The sequence below is a fragment of the Serinus canaria genome, chromosome 2 (assembly GCF_022539315.1).
Source record: "Serinus canaria isolate serCan28SL12 chromosome 2, serCan2020, whole genome shotgun sequence".
In the NCBI taxonomy this organism is placed as follows: Eukaryota; Metazoa; Chordata; class Aves; order Passeriformes; family Fringillidae; genus Serinus; species Serinus canaria.
In genome coordinates, this window is record NC_066315.1 from 24,001,240 (window position 1) to 24,022,476 (window position 21,237).

Consider the following 21,237-nt stretch of genomic DNA (forward strand, 5'->3'; position numbering starts at 1 on the left):
TAAGTGTGAATATATTTCAGTCAGTCAACCAGATAACCCAGCATTTAAATGCATTTTGGTTTGGCTTGTTTTGTTTTAAAAAAAAACCCACAACAAACTAGAGTTACTGAATGATACTGTATTTTCAGAGTGTTTTTGAAATCAAAATGTCAATCTGATAGTTTAAAGAGACTAATAATGGAATTATAGCTCCTAAATTAAACTTAGTTATCTCTGGTTTTTCTTTTGTGTGTTGGCATTCCCTCTGAACAACAGTTTGCTAAGACTGCTTATTTTAATATTGAGGTCACAGCACTAGTTTTAGTCAATTTGAGCACTTCAACAGAGGTTGTGCTAGAACACAAAACCTGTCTGTGAACTCAATTTTCTCTCCATAGTTTAGAAATAGTGTGAACTGATAATTTTGGTGACTTATTACATTGTTTCCTCTATCTTGTCTCTGTTCTTTGCACAGTGGTGTTGCTTGTGTAAATGCAGATAATCCAATACTGTGAAATGGCTGGAAAAGAACTGAAAACTCAGTTATTTCAGCTTCAGGGCAAAACCCTTGGCAACAGTATCTTCAAGTAAATTAGCTTAACTTCAAACAATTCAACTACACTGAAGCTGCTACATACCTGGTAATGCATAAGTATGTGCATGATGTAATCATATATTTCTCCAGCAAGTCGGTTTTCTGGTCTCCAGGGAATAATAACAAACTGAATTCCCAGTAAGGGCACCAGGATTAAAGTAGCTCTGACAGCTTTCATATACATGTTGGACTCAGCACGGTGGGTATCTCTCAGCTTTGTCACCAAAACTCGGACAATGTTCAGCAAAAAGAAAAAATTGACCTGCAGAACCAAAACTATTGTTGGTAAAAGCATTCAAATTAAACAGACATTCAAAATGAAAATACCAAGCACATAAATGGCAGTTAAATGTAGCTTTCTAGCTTTATTGTATCTTATAATGGGCAGTTCCCTGGCAGTCAGGTCTTGGAAAATATCTTGAATATTTTCAGGAAAGATCTATAAAGCAGCTCCACATGCTTTTGAGCCTGCATGGATGCTTCAGGCTGGCAGGGGTCAGTTCTAGGATGCACTGGATGTTTTGACACTGATGTGGGCAAATTCAGGGTTTCCAGGGAACACGAAATATTATTTTTATATTGGAAGTTTAAATGGGGTGGACAAATTGTCCCATAGAAATAACCACATCTCTGTCCTCAGTCTGACAGTTGCCAAGCTATCTTGCCAGTTGGGATAAACCCCAGCATGTCCCTGGACACATGGGACCTGTGGGAGTGCACAATTTCCCTAAGGAATATGCTCCATGGACTAATGCTTCAGGCTTGTCTGTGAGCAGGGCTGTAAAGCTGTTTTTGAGGAAAACCTAGGGCATCTCTTGTCTCCACCAGACTGCAGGGACCCCGTGGGACTCTACCCACAGGGAACAGATAACTGTTACTGTCTCAGGGCAGAAAATTTAGCCCCTGATCGTTATGATCAGGGATACCAAGTAGTTCAGCATCTCCTCTCTTCAGTTATTTCTGGAAATCTGATCTCAGCATAGAGTAACCTGCCCTTGACCCTGGCTTCACAGAGAGCTCCTTGTGGGATGTGCTGAGAGCCTGCAGGAAGAGGGAGGGCAGACCCAGGCTGGTAATGAGATCAGTGATTACCCTCTGGACATCCCTGGATCACAGACCCCTTGGTCTCCAGTGTACCCAGATCATTCTTTTCCACTCTGCTACAGTAAAATCAGGCACTGACACTTTGGAACTTCAATAGACTTTCTTTTTCCTGATAATTTTTTGAAATAAGTATGTAAGTGTATAACTTCTATAGATACTTCAAGAGCTCAAATCACACACACACACACACACACACACACACACACATATATATATATATATATATATATATATACACACACACACCAGAAATTTCAGTTGATTTTTTTCAGAACAGTGAATCAGCAAGCTCTGGTAAAATATTTCATCGCTTCTAAACTACACTGGGAGACCTTTCAACTGTTTTACATTTGTGCTCTACTGGAAAAGAGGAATAATAAATTACTTCTGAGGTCCCAGTCAACATTAAATCTAAACCTTATTCTCCATCCTATTCTGACTTCACTCACTCTGCTTAATCTTCAGTTTAAGATTTTCTGAAAGTAACTGTAAAAAGTCAAAGAAAGACTTTACAATGTTAAAAACTCTCAGCTCTTCTGAATCAGTCTGCCACTATGGGATTTTTTGTAGCAAATCAAGCAGGACGTAGTGTAGACATTGACATCTTAAGAAAAATAAGACTGGAAATGACATAAGCACAATATAGAAATGATAACATCTTATTTTGAAAGCAGCTAAAGATTGCTCTTTTTTCCATAATATTTGCTTCTTCTTTCTTTGCGGCCAAGACACAAAGATGGGATGGCAATGACAAACTGGGATCACAATGACACACTGGGACCACAATATAATAAAGGTTAAATGGATTATCTCAGAGGGTAACTGGCATTGCAATAGCAGATGCAGTCAAGATTGAAGCAATAAACCCACAATAAATGTGATTCTATGGGACCAACAGTCTACCTATAAGGCAGGGAAGGATGGGCTGTTTGATATAGCTGATGTTAAAGACTGCTTCTCCAGAAAGGCTAGAAAGATTTTTTGTTTTTTCAGCTATTGTATGGAGATTTGTTTTTTCAGTTTTCCAAGCACACACTGTGCTATTGTTCTCTGAGGCAATTATTGCAGGTATGTCCTCACAGGTGTTTGCAAGTGAGAGGCAGATAAAAAGATGAAAGTGCATCTTGGGTGACACAATGACATGAGCCTGGGGCTTGGTTTGAGTAAAACCTGTTCTGCACCTGTCAGGAAGGTCAGGGTTACCATGCCCAACTGCACAACTGGCACACCAGATGCTATATGCATGCACATTGCCAAGCTGCTCTTGGAATCTTGTCCTCCCACTCAAACAGCCCAGTCTGAGCACTTTTCCTGGATTCTTTTAGCTCCCTAGCTTTGGAACATACCATCTCAGTGGCCAGAAGAACCCATGCTAAGCAACCAGCTCACCCCAGCTAAGACACAGTTAAATGATTGATGTCACATAAATGCAGTGTATTTATCTCAAGTCCCACAGGAAAAAAGTGTTATGAGCCTGTCCTTGGTAACACTGAGTAGAGAAAACCTCTGGTTACTTCTGGGTTTTGACCAACACACTTACAGCACAGAACCTTCTATTTTATTTGGGTTGCCAGCATTTCTAAAATACTTATTATACTGTTGATAGCAAACAATATTCTTACCAATAAAGCTGCCATTACAGGTCCATGAACAATATAAAGCAAGTGTGTGTCAACACTCATCCAGCAGCTGGAGGAGAAATACAGCATTAACATTTGTTATTAACTTGAATAAAATTTGCTGCATAGTTAAATAATGTTAATTCCTTCAAAAACTGACATGCTACTCACTTGTCATTGAAGTATCTGGCTCTTGCAACTGCATGAATGGATGCTGGCACTAAAGGGAAGCCTGAAATGATCAAAGTTATAGATCAGTCTTGGTATTTGTTTAGCTTGAATTTCATGTGTGTCACACACTAGTAAGTCTGTTGTTCACAAAACATATGGATGCAAAATCACATCCTTCAGGAAAGAACTTATTCCATCCCACCCAGATGCTGGCAACACCTCAATGATGATATGCAAAAGGGATTAACATTCAAGGCAGGCCAAAAAGGAGAAGCAAGACCCACAGACCGTGCTCTCCTCAAAGGGTGTCTCAAAGCTGCTGCCACGATCCCCTGCACTGCTGTGGCTTTTGCAGGGAAGGGTGTGAGCAGGGAGTGTGGGAAGGATGTAGGGATCATTCTGTTCTCAGAGGAGTCTTCCCTCAGGAAACCAGGGACACTTGTTAAAGTCATGTAAATAACTGTTGAGCAAGAGAGAGGCACATTGACTTGCATGCCAGATTATGGAGCAATAAGAAACAGAGTGAAGAGTTTCTCTTTTGGAGCCAATGGCATGAGAAAGTGTTTGGAGCCAGGAGGTTTTTGGGGGTTGGGAATTTGTGATATTTTCTGTAGGTTCTCAACATCTGTGCAGCCAAGCCCAATCCATGCAGCTTTATCTCAACAGGGAGAAGAGCTGTGACTACCATAAATCCACATATCCTGATTTATTTGTGACACCTCAAAGGAGGCTTTGATGGGAGCAAATTTGCACTGGGCTTGGCAACATGCCATGCTTAACAAAATGGAAAGCTCAGGTTCTTATTTCCAGCTTGACACTGAGAGTGGCAGTCTGTCCACTCCTTTTCATTTCCCTCCAGCTTGCTTAAATGTCATATCCCTTTCCTATAGGCCAGAAACCTGGAACTGGGGAGCCTGCCCCACAGTGCTGAGCCCAGCCTGTGCAGCCTTGCACCTACAGACAGCTGGACATGAACTGCTGCCTTGTCTGTCCTGTGCAGAGAGCTTGGCACACACCTTAGGTGCTACTGCTGCCTGTTCTCTAAGAACCACTGACCTTTCTACTGAGCTTTGGATAGCCTACAATTATGAATTAAAATGTGTGAAAATATCCTATTGACACCATGATTAATCATGGAGGGATTAAAAGAACCTAGCTCCTGTTTTTTTCACATTAGTGGTTTCATAAAAAATATTTAGAACAGATGGAGGATCCTTAGCCATGTTGTGAGGAGTGAGAACAAGGTCCAAAGATACATTAATAGGATACTCTTATGTTTCCAGGCATCTTTAAGCAATAACTATTTACTCTACTGCCAAAAAAAAAAAAAAAAAAAAAAAAAAAAAAAGAGTTCTTATTGCAATTTACCTTGGGAGGACAATGCAGCTGTGAGAAAACAAACTGGATTGCCTTCTTCTTTAGATGTTTTTAGAAAGTGATTCCTAGGCCTCTGGCTGCACAATTACCTTTTTGGGTGGTGATGCACAGCAAAACAACTAAAAGCTCAGAATAAAAAGAAAGGAGCTTTTGACCTCAGGGTGAGATCATGGGATTGACAGCCTGAGAAAATAGTTTTGATTGGGAAATAGAGCAAGTCTGGACCAGTTTTCTTGGAAGATTGAAATGCAATTTTTAAGGGGCATTTCTAATAGCAAAACTTCTTCAGCTGAAAACTGTGGCCTGGAGTATGGCAAGTAGAACATGCCATATGATGTAAAAAGAGCTTTTTTCTTCTGCTAAATGCATTAGCCTAGGATATTTGGCTCACCAAACTCAAAAGCAAGTCTCAAGAATGCTGTGGAAAGTCTTCATTAGCTAGTTACAGGCTAAGGAGCCCATGACTCTCTGAAGGTCAGATTTCCAGCTGCAGGCTGGATGGGCTATTCTAGGGCTGGGTGTTGCTCTTGCAAAGGGCCAAAAAGCAGAGTAGCAGTGAAGTGGAGCATCAAAGATTGTGGGGTAGTGATTACAGGTATCAGAGTCCCACCTTCACATGGTGAGCAGTGAATAATGCAGAGGAGGTCCCCAGCCATCCCAGGGACAGGTAGCACACATCCCTTTAGGTCATGCCAGGTCCTTTACAGCACAAACTGGAAATTAGGTCAATATTCCCAGTACTACCATTTGGAAGGCGCTCAGTTTCACCACTGTCCAAATAAATTATTCCCTTTTCACTTTCATGTGGGTGACGCTGCCTGAAGCAGCCAGAGTGAACTGCTCTGCTGCACACAGTTGATACTGTTTCCTTGTCCTGCCTAATGGTGATTTCCTGACCCAGTGAAACAATAACAAATAAGAAATGACATCCTCAGCAGTGGTTCCCAGAGAAGGGGTCAGCTGATGGCATCAGCCTTGAAATACATCTGCCCATGCCAGATTCCATTCAAGCACCTCAAACCTTTTGTAGATGTTTTTATATTTGATCAGATTTTTATTTTTCTTATAAAGCTATTTTACAAATGTCATTAGTGGTTTTTCCAAATAAAGTAGGCCAGATCTCCTTGAATAGAGATTAGCAAGAGCAATGAATAAAGAGTAACTTCATTTTGGACATTTGCCTTGATCTCTTGAATTGTAATTCAGAGCACAGCCTGCTCTGGTTCCTCTGTATTGCCCTTTGGAGAAACGTGTCTCTGTCTATTGATTAACATGGATGGATGTTTAAAGACAGACTGTGGTACTACTCCTTCTGGAATCAGTGAAATTACAATGATTCATACAAACGTAAGGGGCTACCAGATTGTCGTAATCAGACCATTTTGCTAATAATAATATTTCTACTTTGGTTAGGAGGTGCTAATCATTACCCTTTTTTTAAATTTTTTGTGCGTGTGTGGAAGTATAATTCTAGTTTCATAAAAACAGCTGCAGACACCATTGTCAAGAGTTATGTCCATTTTTAAGAACTTAATCTTTCTCAAGATATCAGCGCCCTATTACCACTGCCACTACCCTCTTTATTTTTGGGGCAGCTCTGCAGGTACTGATGTGTGTCTTATCAGGTAACTTCACTGAATTCCCGACTGTCCTGCAGGTGCCATTCTCAGCACTCCTACAGCTGGCTCATCAGCTTTTGTTGTAGGCTGGATGTCACAGGTGAATTAAATTGCACGGCCTAAACTGAATGGCACCAGAAAAAAAAAAATGTCTATGACCATATTGCTCTTCCACAATTGGGTATGGAGTGACACTATTTTGGGAAGCCTTGTTCTGAAGACATGAAAAAGCTTTGTCTGGAAGCAAATGTTTATAATGACTTGTCACATTGGGTTGCTGTTTCACATCCCTGTGAGACTTTTTATATTGAAATATTCTGAGCTATGAGATTTTTGTGATAGCACAGCTGCTTGCTCCAAGAGGACTCTGTTATTTGGATTGGCAAGGTCCAGAAACTCTAACTTGATTTAGGGCTCTTCAGGAAGGTTGTCTTCATTTAAGAGCTGGTAATGTTTCACATACTTATAATTCCAAAAGCATTACAAATGCCTCTCTTAGAAAAGATGCCATTCTCATAAGAAAAAAGAGTGCATGCTGGTGTTCTCATTAAGAAAAACCCAACAAACAAACAAAACCCATCAAAGACAAATTATTGCATGTCTGGAGACTGCTATCTGGCACTGCAAAGTATATAAAGTAGAAAATCTTGTTAATTTTCTTGTTATCTAATGTAGGTACGCAGAGAGCACTAAGCCTTGTATAGTAAGGGGACAGTAAATTACCAGATTTTAAAATGAAAATCCAGATTGGGGATAACTTTGCTGTTACTGCCCATTTAGGATCAAATATTAGATGCCTAACTTGCATCTGAAGACACTGTTTTAAATTTCTTCAGAACATATAGAACTGGGTAATTTTCCTCCGGTCTAATTACTGAGTTATCTAATTATCCATTTATGCAATCTAAAAATTCCTAATTTTTATTGGTTTAAGCAATAGGGGTATTTTTTAAATTTTCCTGCTATAAATGAAATAATCTTGAAAAAGTACAACTTCACCAAAGAGGATGGCAAATATAGAATAAATTGTGTCTGCTTCAGACAGTGCAGTGAGTGTGCAGTGGGACACTGGGTAAAGGTCCATTATTTGCTGCTTTGTTGCACCAGTGGTTTCAAGATAGGGGAACTGCCTTACCAGAAATTGAAATGAGGCCAGAAATTCATGGTTGCCAAACTGGAAAAGATCTCTTGATATTGATTTTCTGTCAATACTGATGTGGGCTGGATTTTAAATAGTGATTTAAATGTAAAAGGTTTGTTGTAATATACTGATTATATCTATATGGTCTTCTATTGGACCAGATAGTCCAAAGGAAAAATATCTGCTGCTACTCATTAAAAAGGCAAGGGGTCCCATAGGAAAACAGAAACTGAAAACAGAAGAGAATGTATATTTGGAGATGAAGAACCAGATCTAGTCATGGTTCCTTGGGCAGTATGCATGTGACCACATCCTGTTGTACAAAACCAGTCCCAAGAGCAAAGCCATTACCTACTTAGTAGATAAAATCAAATTTTTTCCTTTAAAACAACACACGCCAAAATATCTCTGATACTGGATTTACTTCCAGAGAAATTCTGGTTCCACTTTGTATGTTGTGTTTGCTTCTCTTTGTGAGACACAGACACTGATCTTTCCTCTTGATTCCAGGAAATTTATACTTTATAGGTACTGTCACACGTTTATATTTTTTGCATGTATGTGACAAAAATAAGCATCTTTTTTTTCAGAAAAAAGATATACTTGAATAGAAATATATTTTCTCCCATAGCTTTTCTTAACAGAGCTGAAGCATTTCTTTCTGCAAATCCCAAGATGCAGCAAATAGAAAATACTTTTATGTGTTGATTTTTGTACGTTTCTAGCCCATATAACTATATGCACTCAAATTAATGGTCTAAGAACTCAGATTTAATCTGTGATCTAGTGATAGTAACTAGATCATAAGTAGTACATAAATGTTAGAAGAATTCAAAAATCTGAGTGTACTGACCAATCTTGCTCCAAGTGGCAGCATACATACCCCAGCCCAAGAGGTAATACCAGTGCAGACGCTGTTCTTCGGCAAACACTGCCACCACGATCAGCGTGTGGAGATAAATGCCTTCACAGAGCATCCAGAAGTAGTTGCAGCCCAGCATGTACTGATGAAAGAATTGCAGCACTTTGCAGCTTACCTGTTAGATAAATGAGAGAAAGTCACACGCTTGACCAGCCTTTTGCATTTAAGCAGGCAAAGACAGATGTTACTGCTAGGCTATAAGAAAGAAAAGGGGAACAAAAATTCCCAGCTCTTCCTGTTTTTTGGCGTTTTTTTCCAGCACCTAAAAGTGAGGATATCAAACTTTAATAAATGATATGAACTAAAGGAATGAAATTAAAATAAATGAATGAAATTAAACTAAATTAGTTTGGAGAAAAGGCGGCTTGGAGTGACCTTATCACTCTCCACAACTCCCTGAAAGGTGGTTGCGGTCAGGTGGGGTTGATCTCTTTCTCCAGGCAGCAACTGACAGAACGAGAGGACAGTCTCAAGCTGCATCAAGGGAAATATAGGCTGGATATTAGGAAAAAGTTTTTTACAGAAAGAGCCATAAAGTGCTGGAATTGTCTGCCCAGGGAGGTGGTGGAGTCACCATCCCTGGGTGTGTTTAAAAGAAGACTGGATGTGGCACTCAGTGCCATAATCTAATTGAGATGTTAGGGCATGGGTTTGACTCGACGGTCTTCCAACGTAGTGATTCTGTGATTCTGTAAATTATGTTAAAATAAATTACAGGCCTCACAAAGTAGAAGAGAATTATGGTAACAGCACTCCAAAAATAAAAATTTCATTAAAAACTCAATAATCGGAAGGGGCGTTTTTAGAACTGAAACAAACAACTTGTTCTAGAGGTCAAAGGAGGGCTGTGAAAAAGTCAGTAACATCGAGCTCCAATTTGGATGGCTTCCTTTTGATCAAACTTTTCCAAGTTTTTTCAGGGCTCTCTTCTAAGCCAAAGTCATTTACGCTTTAAACAGCCTCCAGCTCTGAATTCCTTTGGAAAGTGGCAGGAGAGATTCTTTTTGTAGGGTACCAGTATTGATTGCACAGAGCTAGGGGTGACTACTGGGGATATTTCTCCTCAGAGACACTTTTGGCTCGCAGGCAGTTGCTGTTAAGCACTCGGAATGGGCCCATGCAAAGCAGAAACTGGATTTACTTCTAATGGAAAAAGTTCAGGCGATGGTGAAGAGAAAGAGAGCGGGTTCTCCCGGAAGGTTAAATCCAGAGTTTATTCCAGGGTATTACAGTTCTGAATCTCAGTAACTGCTCCAACAGACCCCGACCACATGGCTTCAATGCCTTTTAAGCTCACAGGGAGGTGGGAGAGAGAGGATAGGTGAGCCACCAACCAGGTGGGAGGGGGAGGGTCTCAGGGGACAACCACACCTGGACAGGCCAATGACTCCAGGTTGAAAAGCATCTTTTGAACTTCTGCCAATCACACGATGCCCTTGCTGGAATGTGGAACCTGACAGACAGCAATTAGGAATAGGGCAGGGGGCAGGCAAGGAGGAAGTAGTCACAGCTGAGGGACAGGATTTAGCTTTACACCACAACATACCAGGGATGCTGTCTGTTCCACTTTGCGAGGTGAGAGCTTTGCTCTGTTTTGATGAAATAACAAATTGACATGTGGAGCTAAATGGAGCTGGTGAAGTGGTTCCCATGCATGGTTCAGACAAGGCTGCAGACAGACACCTTGACAAGGGGTTGTGGCTACACATTTCTGGGAAGCAGTGGGCAGATGGTGGAAGGAACCATGCTCTGTCCACTACTGGAGTGCCAGCTGGTGAGGGACAATGCTGCTCCTCTTCTGAATGGGTCTCATGTCCATCTGCTCTCTTAGGGAGGGCAGTGAGGTCCTACACCTGGGCTCCTTGTCACCACAGCCCAGGAGGGCCAGGAGGAGTGGCAGGCATTGCTGTGCTGACAGAGACCCACTGCTTCTGGGGAGCACCACATGCTACCTGGAAATCTGAGCTCATAGAGTGATAGCAAAGTAGCAGTCACCATCTGTGGCCACAGGAGGATAACTACTTCCCTTAACTTCTGCAGATGTTTTCCAAGCTGACTGCCTGGGCTGTACAAGATGTCATTAGGATTCACTTGTCTCTTTCAAGAGACACTTGTGCAGTTCAGCAGACAGGGGACTGCACATTTTGCATTTGTCTGGACTGCCCCTCTGAATCAGAAAATCTTCATTCATCCAGTCCACCACCTTCTGCTCCCAATTCCCAATTGCACAAACATGTATTCGGTTCTGTTTCAATATTTGCAGGGCAGGTTGGTGTTCATGAAAATATAGGCTTATTGATAGGTTAGGATATAGGATTCTGACAAGATTAGTGCAGTGAACTGTTTTTTATTTTCTAGGAACTTATGTTTTCTTCTCACCATGAAGGACAGAACAGACTGTTACATCTGTTTTCCACACTGTGGCTGAACAGTTCTTAAAAGTGTGTCCAAAAAGGGTTATATACTGAACCCAATCCAACCCAGCCAACCACCATTACCACTATCACCAAAACAAATGATCAGTGAAGATGTATTTTTTCTGTAGGCAAAAATATTCATTAAGGCTCTTATATCATTCCTGGGCTGTTTTGCAGAGGTCTGGGTCAATATGTTTATTGCCTTGTTTCCTAGCCCACACTCAATGCAGCCTTCTAGCTGATGGCTTGCCTTTCTCCCTTCTCCCCTTATTGACCACCCATCCCTAGAAGGGCTGCCTTGCCTGACAAGCACTTCCCTCAGTCTGCACACAGATTCAGGTGCCCTCCCTGGCATCAGCCAGCCACCCTGGCCTCTAAAACATAAGCAAACTTCCTGAGCCGTCACAGCAGTTTTCTGTGTCTGAGGTTTGGGCTGGACCAGCACTGTATCACCTTGTGGAGGTCTCCAAGGAGGAACTGCAGGTCAGAGGAACACCTGAGAGCTCAAGGCATCATTTTCCTCATGGCTCCAGCAGGAGTGACTCAGGCTGCCTGCATGATGCACATGGGCTGGTCCTGCTCTTGCCAGGGCCAAATTGTTCCATCCAGGCACCTGGGCTCTAGGAACAACTAGAGGAGGAGCTGAGCACAGATGGTGAGTTCTGCAATAAAATCCATGGTACTTCTCAAGTGTGTCATTTTGACTTAATTCTTTCCCTGTTTCATAGTGCCCAACTGAAAAAAAGGTGGCTATGGAGGATCCTTGCTCCTCTTTGCCTCTTCTCTGTATGCACTGCTCACCAGCCCTCTGAGCAGAGACCGACTGAACACACCTTTCACAAGAACCAAGTCTGTCTTTGCTGGAACTTGTATCTGTAGATCAAAAAAATGCACACATAGAAAAAACATCCCCTGACAGCTGTAGAGCTAAGCACCATTTGCTTCATTTCCCAACATTTCTTCCTTTTGTGCACCCTCCATCTGAACTGTGATTTGTGGCTTTGAAATTGAAATATTTTACTTATCCTTTAGAGCAATGGACATGCAGACAACACATGTCTCTAGGAACTTCATAACTTCTGATGTAAGAAGATGGAGAAGTAAGAAAACCCTTGGCAAATAAAGGATTATTATGACCAGTACTTCCATACACACCATATTAATTTGAGAATCCATGTGAAAAAGTTATTATAAGGAATTAATCACAACAGTGCATTGAGATAAGAGGTTATATTCATATTATTCAAAGGGAAACAAAAATCAGTCTGCTTTGTATGAGATAACAAATGCAGTGTGTTTTAGCTATGGTTAAGTGATGCAATGGAAATATTTTCCTACAATAATGAAACTGTTTTTCTTTGGTCAGAGCAAGTAAAAGAGATTTTTCAGTAAAAGAGAACCTTTTACTGATAAGAACTGGATTGGTAAAAATAAAACATGACAAATGCAACCAACACCTTAGAGTATATTAATCTTGATTGAGAAAATAGCAAAGTAACTTTTATATAGTATTTATTTTTACAGAAATCAATAAAATAAAACTGCAAGATGATACAGAAACAAGTTTTCCACCTGTGCAATGCTTGGTAACTGATTGTTTTCTTTACTATAATTTATAAAGCTTTACTATAACCTATAAAGACTGACATCCATAATTTACAAAGACTGATATTTTTACTATAAGGCTCGTGAGACACTTGAACAGGTTGCCCAGAGGGGTTGTAGACTCCCTATTTGTGCAAGTGTTCAAGACCATGTTGAGTGGGGCTCTAAGGAACCTGGTCTAAGGGAAGGTGTCTCTGCCCATGGCAGGGCTGTTGGAGTTACATGCTCTTTAAGGTCCCTTCCAACCAAACCATTCCAAGATCTAGGATTTTATGACTGTTAAGTTCTAGGAAAAAAAAACATATGCAGGAAGTTTATTTTCTGCTGAAGACAAAAGTTTTGTTGCAAGTTCTTTGAGGCAGAGGCTCTGTCCTTGCTGTGTCTTGTATAATATGCAGCAGAGTGAAATCCAGGAAAGGATGATTGCACCACCTTCACACTCTGAAGGGGAGTTAAAAGTCATGAGGTTTTCAGCCTGGTGCGCAGGTGACTGAAGCTAGTGGGTTTTAATTCATGAGCTGCACAGGCTGAGAAGAAATAGCAGGTCCTTCCTAGTGCAGCCCAATAACTGTTGCTCATGTTGGTCTCCTGAACAAAGGAATAAAAAATACTCCACTTTCTGACAGCCTGGAAACAGCCAGCACCATCCTGCACTGTCCTGTTGATGGCTATAGCAGGGGTAAGTGTGAAAAAATTACCAGGAAAAAATTACCAGCCCTCAAAGTCAGCCTTGAAAAGCAGCTCCCTTTGTGCTTCTGGAAGGATGGCCAAGAATGAACCTCTTTTGGCAGAATGCAGTGTGGAAAGAAACTCAGTCTGCAAGCAAGAAGGCTGCCTCTGGCCACATGTTTGTATTGCATTGATGGGCACAGAAACTGAGAAAGGTTCTCTACAGATCTGCAGGACAGCATCCAAGAAATAAAGAGTCCAGTATTGCTGATTTTCCTTCCTCATAAAAGCAACCTCCAATGACTGCAGTGATTGTGGCCTAATTACTCAGGGGCAAAAGGGGTCAACAGTCAGTCATATTCCTCTCACTTGCAAATCTTGCAGAGAGTTATGGAAATCTTGTAAACACCACAGCTGCAGTATGCAACAAAAGCACTTCAAAAGGATTCTGGAATATTTCCCATAGGAGAAATAAACAATTTACTCTTCTTTTACGAGAAAGAGATAGAAACGGTGTCTGCGACGTTTTGCAGGGCATACTGGCATGTTATAAACACTTTTAATGTTCCAGTCCTTCCAAAGGAATCCCAAAGGTCCAACTGCCTATGAAGGACCCTGCAGTTGCACAATAATGTAATTGGCATAGTGCTCTCCTCAGCTAATCCAGCAGCCTCTCATCACATGTGCTTGTCTTTTCTCTCTTAAGGCTCTCCTTGGTTATTGGTTAAAAGCTTATGGACAGAAAACTGCACCATTAACTGCACCACTTACCCTCATCAGGGCAAGTCAAGTAAAAACTCTTGAGCTTCATAAACCCCATAACTTCACTTTCCATGATAATAACAAAATTTCGTATGAAATAAACATGCTAATTTTTTGAGGAAGGTTGTTCTAGTAATTCAGTCAGAGCAAAAGGCTTGACTCTGTTTTGGCACAAAAGTCAGACAGATTCCCCTGTGTGCCCAACCCTGCATTGCCCTCCTGGGTGAAGGAGCTCAGGGTGGCAGGCTGGGAGGTCTGTGTTTTACATCAGTCCTTATCAGCTCCAGAGAGCCTGCCCTATAGAAGGCAAGTATGGGAAAGCCCCTCCGCATGCATAGTGAAATGTTTCTTCTCCAGAGCTCACTATCCATTGAAATGCCTCCCACCAACATTTCAAAGAAATTGCTGAGAACAGGCCAGCCAGGGTTATCAATTTTAAGCCAAGCCAGCTATATGAGCCATCACTACAGCTGCACACTTCTTTGTTTAGAGGGAAATAGACGTATTTGACCTTACTATCCTAGTTCCTCTTCACCTCTGGGAAATCTCCCCAGTTCATGGCAGCAAAGGACCCTCCTCGAAAAGATTACTGCTTGCCTTGGAGGACAGATAGTATTTATTCAAATTCAGTTTGAAGGCAATACAATATATTCTCAAAGATTCTAAATGTAGCATTTTAAAGGAGTTGCTTCAGGTTTGATTACAGCTCTGCCTTAAAAAAATTTGGTTTTTTTCTGACTCTTAGAACACCATTCTATGAAAATATTCTTAAATTCCAAGTATCCATATGTTACACAAATAAGCAATAAAAGTTTTTTCCAAAGCAAGATTGTGCTAAGTATTGTAGCTGTAAATCACTGGCCATCAGAACATCACACCATTATACAATGTATCTGCAATGAGTCATCCATTAAACTGTGTTCCAGTCAGAAACCTGGCATGCTGGGGTTTGGAAGAAGATTAACATTTTAATATACTTTTTAACCACTTACAAAATGAAATGTAAACAGTTCTCTGAGGGCTCACCGGTTTCGTGTTACAAGACAGCAAAACATGAAATTAAACAACAGGGGATATTCTTAACAGCATGTGTGTCCATGTCTATGCTATAGCAAAGCAGCCAGCCCAGATTTACACATTCTGGACAGGAATTAATAAGGCTACATCTCCACACACCTGAATCCTGGCTGCTGTAGCAGTAGTTCTCCCTGGACTGCAGCTTTGAGCTCTGCAGGGCCAGAGGGGTTCTCACAGCACATCTGGCCCTGTCTCAGTGTGCAGTGGCCACTGGCTCCACATCTGCACGATGGCAAGTGTGATGCAGGGTGTGAGGCAAAGCAAAACAGCCTCACCATTCCCAAGGGGTTTTATCAGCTTGGTTTCTGCGTGGTGTTGCCAGAGAGGCAGTTTTTCAGGGAGCCATTGTAGATATGGCTGATGGAGGAGAGCAGATAGGACAGCAAAGAGGAAGAGAAAAAAAGGCAGGGCTGGGTAAAAAAATGGCACAAGACAGTGCAACCTGCTGTACATTTGGACAGGATCTGCTGCCACCTTCTCCCAGTGGAGGGAGGCAATCCCTGCCAAAAAGGGTTAAGAGCTCCTGCTATTCCAGGCACCTGTCCTCTACCATGGCACCGAGCAAGAGCCATCAGGCACAGGAGGACAGGACAAGGCAGAGTGGGCAAAGGCATAGCTGCATCCAGGTATAGCTGAGTTCTGGGCATTGAGCCCTGAGCCAGGGTAGTTTAAGTTTGTATGGAGTATATCCAATAGTCAAGCACACCTACCTTATGTTTGAGGTGTAAGATTTAGACCTACAAAAGAATTTCCTGGGGAATAGATACACTTTGATGACATGGATATATCCACTCAAGATTCAGTTAAATTCTCCAGGAGTTTTCTAATGATACAACTGGGATTTGTGATAGTAAATATAGACACCAAATTTCTCTCTCCTGTAATCAAAAGATAATGTTAGAGATGATGGAAATTACAGTAAAAATTACCTTATCCTAAAGGATAGATCTAAAATAAGCCAGATGGATGGTACCCTGAATGTAACTCTGTCTATCTTAAGCATGGGGTTTCTAGGTCAGCTGTACATGTCTGCAAAACAGGTGTCCAAATGTAAGAGGTGTCTGACCTTAAATGTTTATGAGTGCTTTCATTCTCTAGATGTACTCAGATGCTGCTCCATTGTCTTTCCTGGGGTGACCTGCTGCTAGGTAGAGCTGCCAACCTTTCAAAGGATGTTGGGCCAAGGGGATGCCAGAAAATTGCAAAGTCCATCAAGTGGGTGTATGAAAGCATAAGCCACTCAGAGGTGAGATAGTGAGAAAGGAGTTCACCTATCCAAACAATTGACCTATTATTGGCCAATAGTTCATTCTGCCAACTAAATTTAAAGGTCATGTGCATAACTAACCCAAGCCTCTTGATGTTTAACTCCTGCTGGAAGTCATTACTGTTTCTTCTCCCACATCCTTTTTCCACACATTTGGCTGCCATCTGTAAAGGCACTTTGATGTTCTTTCCTTTTTTTTTTTTTTTTTTTTTTTTTTAATCTTCTGATTCAGGCTACTTCTTTTTGGTCTTAGATACCTTCAAGAAACACAGGGTTGCAGGGGCACAGCTGAAAATGAGCAATACTGCTGGTCTGCACAGCAGTCTGACTTCATGGTATAGATGTGCAGGATGATGCAGTCCCTGGAGAGGAATGAGCACTCTGCATTTAATTCACCTGAGCTGTTTTAACCACCTGCTTTAGAGTAAGGTAAATTGTCTCAGGCTGAGACACAGCTGCCTCTGCAGGAAGCACTGCCATTTAATTGGACAAATACCAGCAAGAAAAATAGCTGTGGCAGCATGGCATCAGGGAGAGTATTGTGCTTTGGAAACATTATGGTACTGTCCTTCTGAAGGGAATTCCTTTTTGAAGAATCCAATGTTTTGAGGGATTTTTGAAAAATATTTTTGGGCAGTTCATATTCAAATTTCTCGCATTTCAGTTAGACCCTTTTAAAGGCATACGCAAGGAAAACTTGGAGAGACACCTTGAATGTTTCTAAATATAACTGATTTATATTCACAGAGAAATATCAACACCTGAGCTGCTTAAATGTTCTGTGAATGTGGGAGGCCATGTGTAAAACAGAAGGTCATTAGGGTATGTCACATCCATGCCGTGTAACACAGAATCCATCAAAAGGCAACTGTTAGCATCTGCACTTGTTGATCTGACATTTAAGGAGTGGCTACTTGACATTTTCTATGCCTAGGGACTAATGGCATATTATTATCTATTTAACTTTCAGTCTCTCAGTCACATTGGAGACAGTGCAATTGATAGAAATTTATGGTTGCCCAGGTACTATACCAAATTTTTACATCATCTTCACTTTGTCATCTCTCCTATCTCTTAGGAAGACCAAAAGGAAAAATGAAAAAAGCCTCAGAAAGGCATCTAAGTCAAACATAATTCCGTGTTGTGGAAGACGAATACAAATTTGGAGACTGCTACAGTTCAGATCTGAGGGTAAAGTAAGCACACCTCTCTTGAGCAGCAATTCTGGAGACAAGTAATGAATTTCATCAAATCCAGCAGTTCTGAAGACAAGTCATGAATTTCAGCAAATCTGGAATGGATTCACTCATTTTGCACAAAGCAAAAGTGTGTGCTTTGCAGGGTGTGCTTTACTTCAACAGCCTCATGGCTGCAAATGGCCATTGTGGCCAAAGGAAAAAAAAGACAGCAAGAACTGGGATGCTTAGATTCTACTGATTTTGGGAACAACTGTGCTGGGAGTGCTCACTTCTCACTGTCACAATGGCAGAGCCTCAGGGTCCAGAGGTGCTGCAGATGCATAATGACCAGGCAGAGTGACAGGTTAAATCTGACTTTTCTCAGTTATTTACATCTGAAGTTTGGACTTGTACTGGGTATTTGAGTGCAGGTCTACCTCACCTGAGCAGAAAAGATGAGGAAAGGAAACCTGGGAATGAGCTCTGGGATTTGATGCTTTCAGCTTCTGGGCAAAAATGTGTTTTGTGTGACAAGGTTTTTTCTGGAAACACATTTCTGGAGGAAATGGCACTCAGGCTCCTAAATAAGAGGCCATACACCAGATCTGATAGTCTGAGTTATTTTGACATGAAAATCTTTGGATTGGGCTGCATGAAAGTTATCATCTCTCCCTGTCTTTGTGGGTGATAGAGTAGGAATTCCCTATATTCACAGATAGATAGAGTAGGAATTTCCTTTCCCTGTCACCTCTGTGATCACCCCTCCACAGACACATTGAACATTGGAACTGTGCTTGCTTGCACCTCGTGGGCTCAGCCACAACGTGAACCTCAGCAATGTGATGTGGTGCATTGTTCAATTCAGAAATTCTCCTTAGTGAGGACAACTTCTCTCTAACTTTCAACATTAGTGCCAAATCTTCCTGTTCTTACTCTCACTCTATTGATTTCACAATTGCCCAGGCTCTCTGTCACCTCTTGGTGGCTAAAATGGCTGCTGAGGATAAGTAATCTAATGGAAGCAGGATGGAGGAAGAGATGTACTAAGATAAAAGACCTCAGAGATGCTTTGACAGTGACAGAAAAGTTGTGGAAATAGTCACATGAAAAAAAGAATCAAATTATTTAACAAGAATGGCACCTCCTGAAGCCCTACCCCAAATACAATACATGAAACAACTCAGAAGATTGAAGCACCCCTTTCCTTTGTGGATCCCCACCTTTACTGTTTCCAGGGAGGTCTGCTCCATGAGGGGGACTGCTGGAACAACTAAGGAAAATAAGTCACATGGAGCAGCAGGTTTGCCATTTGTCCTCACTGGTATAATTTATGAACACCACACTTGATAAAAAGTTGTTTTTAACCCCCCATGCTCTGCCAGGCTAGATCAGCAGGAAATGAAAGCAAGAAGAAATGAGAAGATAACATTTGTATGGTAAAAAATACCCAGATTGACATTTTTCCTGAAATGCTGAAATCTCCTTTGCTTTCTTGTCTTACATTGCCTCTCTGTTCCTTTGGGAACAGGGAAATATCAATATTGGAACCCCATAAATCACAGTAACTATTCTTTTACACTTGTCATCTGTCCACACAGCTCAGTATTTTATTTCTACAGTTTTGCTGTAATTGTGGTAGGGAGGAAAACCTAGCATGATTGGAAAGTTGTGGTTTTCACTTTAATTTGTTCATGGAGAGATTATTTATAGTGTTCTAGTGTCCACTAGAGATTTTAGTATTGCTACTACCATGGCCTTGCTTTAAAACTTTAATGTTAGTGGGCACCAGCGTGGCGCTCTCTTGGTTTAACTAATAGTGCTGGAAGCAGTAAGATGCCTGGAAGATCTTAGTGCTTAGAAGGCTTGCTTGTTCCAGGAGATGGGTTTGGGGCAGTACAGATAACCAAGAGCCTCTTGTCATCCCACCTCATGCCCACAGTGTCAGCAAGCTTAGTGAAATGCTTGCAAAGGGAAAGGGTCTATGTTCTCCTGCCAGAAACATAGAGTGCATGTCGCACCATCAGTTAGGGTGGTAAACTAGCTCAAGATCTTCAAAATGTATCCACATCTACACACGGAGGGAAAAACAACCTGCATCCTCTCACCCCTCATGTTCAAGGGCTGAGTTAGTTACAGATGCTACCAGGAGGAAATGAAATCATGCTGTGTGTAAATAAACAGAATTTAATGCTTTGGGTTCTTGCATACCAGCTCTGCTACTGAGCCCATAGAAGAGGGTGTACAGATAGTTTACACACTAAGGCCTAAAGAAGTTGTGTGACAACAAGATGGGACTTGACAGTGGGATTGGAGTGTGCCTGAATGGTTGCTGTGTCCTGACTCTCTGAAATAGCATGGCCAAGCATGACACCCCACACAGGGGTCCTAGGAACTATTAGTGGAGCACTGGCCCTTGCTATGGCCTCTATAAAACTGCAATAGAAATACAAACTTTCCCACTATACAATGGCAGAAGCAAGGGTGAAACTACCACATAAAAGGTGAAGAGGCTACAGAGGAACCTGCAGAAAGAAGAGAACAGATATTTCTACTAGAACGCAAAATAGAAAAAAAAGTATAATAAGATCTCTAAAAGCCTTTGTGGAAGAGGTTCTAATTACTGAGACAAATTACTAATTTGTGACCAAACTTAGCCCCACCTAAAAGCATATTTATATGATGCCCATGGAGCTGATGACTTGCTCAGTTTCTCGTTGGCAGAGCCGCCCCTTCAGGCATTAGCTGTCGATTCCTTTGACTCCCATCAGTATGAGTATTAAAATGACTACTCTTGTGGAATACAGAAAATAAAAATTACAGATCTAATGTGTAAGACTGTACTGAGAAATTTGGCAGCAAGAATTTTATTTCTATTTAAGGGGTTTTATTGGAGAACATAATGTGCTGTCCACAGATCACCCTTCTAGTGTGGGTCAGTCTCATTTAGGAAGGTGATAGATGGTATCTCTTCCTATAAGTGTGGTTCCAGTAATAGCATAATTAATGCAGTGCCTAGTTCAGATACAACAGTCAAAATTATCAGTATATGTAAATAAGTGTTCGTACACGTGTCCTGTTTATTTTTGTTTAAATGTCTTTGAACCTCATCCATTGCTTCTTCATTTCTTGCATGGCCAACTGGACTCAGATCCTTTTTTTCCATTTTTTCAGATCCAGATCAATCCGACAGAAAGAGAAACAGAGAGATTGAAAATTGTACGACCAGAAAACATGAAGTAAATAAGCATGTTAAGGTTATTATAAAAGTGTTTTGACTTACCATTTTACATGAGCAGAATGATCACCAAAGGATTTAACTCTTAGCAGCAATGTGAGTGAGGATGTGGTACAGACTGTCCTCAAGAAAATGATGCGTTGGATTGTCTCACATAATTTCTCCCTGGGTCACAGGGAGAATGGGACTGTCTTGGAGTTAGGAAGGAATTTCCTCTCTTGCTTCTCCTGACTTTTCTCCTTGTTATTTAGGAGATTGTCCTTTCTTCTTTCAAAATTATATGGATTTGTTGATATCCTCAAAGATTATGAATCACTGAAAATATTTTCCCATGGCATTTCACATTTAAAAACTGTTGTGAAACTTTAGGTAGGAAAAACAAAGCAGGAACTATTGGGGTGGAAACACATTTATTATTTTGCAGAATAAATACCAGAAACTTCATCTCAGTATATGGCTGTTATCTGAGTGGTGTCCAGGATTGCTTGAAATTCAATCTA

At 41.2% G+C, this 21,237-nt stretch overlaps 1 protein-coding gene across 1 annotated transcript in view; it reads right to left on the reverse strand.

The window, feature by feature from the left end:
* Positions 1–21,237, reverse strand: part of CALCR (calcitonin receptor) — a 157,436-nt gene that overhangs the window by 17,034 nt on the left and 119,165 nt on the right. The window contains exons 8-11 of the mRNA XM_030230008.2: positions 8,489–8,642; positions 3,469–3,529; positions 3,301–3,367; positions 618–836 (exon numbers count right to left, since the gene is read on the reverse strand). Of these exons, the coding sequence (XP_030085868.1) occupies positions 618–836; positions 3,301–3,367; positions 3,469–3,529; positions 8,489–8,642 (501 nt within the window). The remainder of the gene's footprint in view (positions 1–617; positions 837–3,300; positions 3,368–3,468; positions 3,530–8,488; positions 8,643–21,237) is intronic.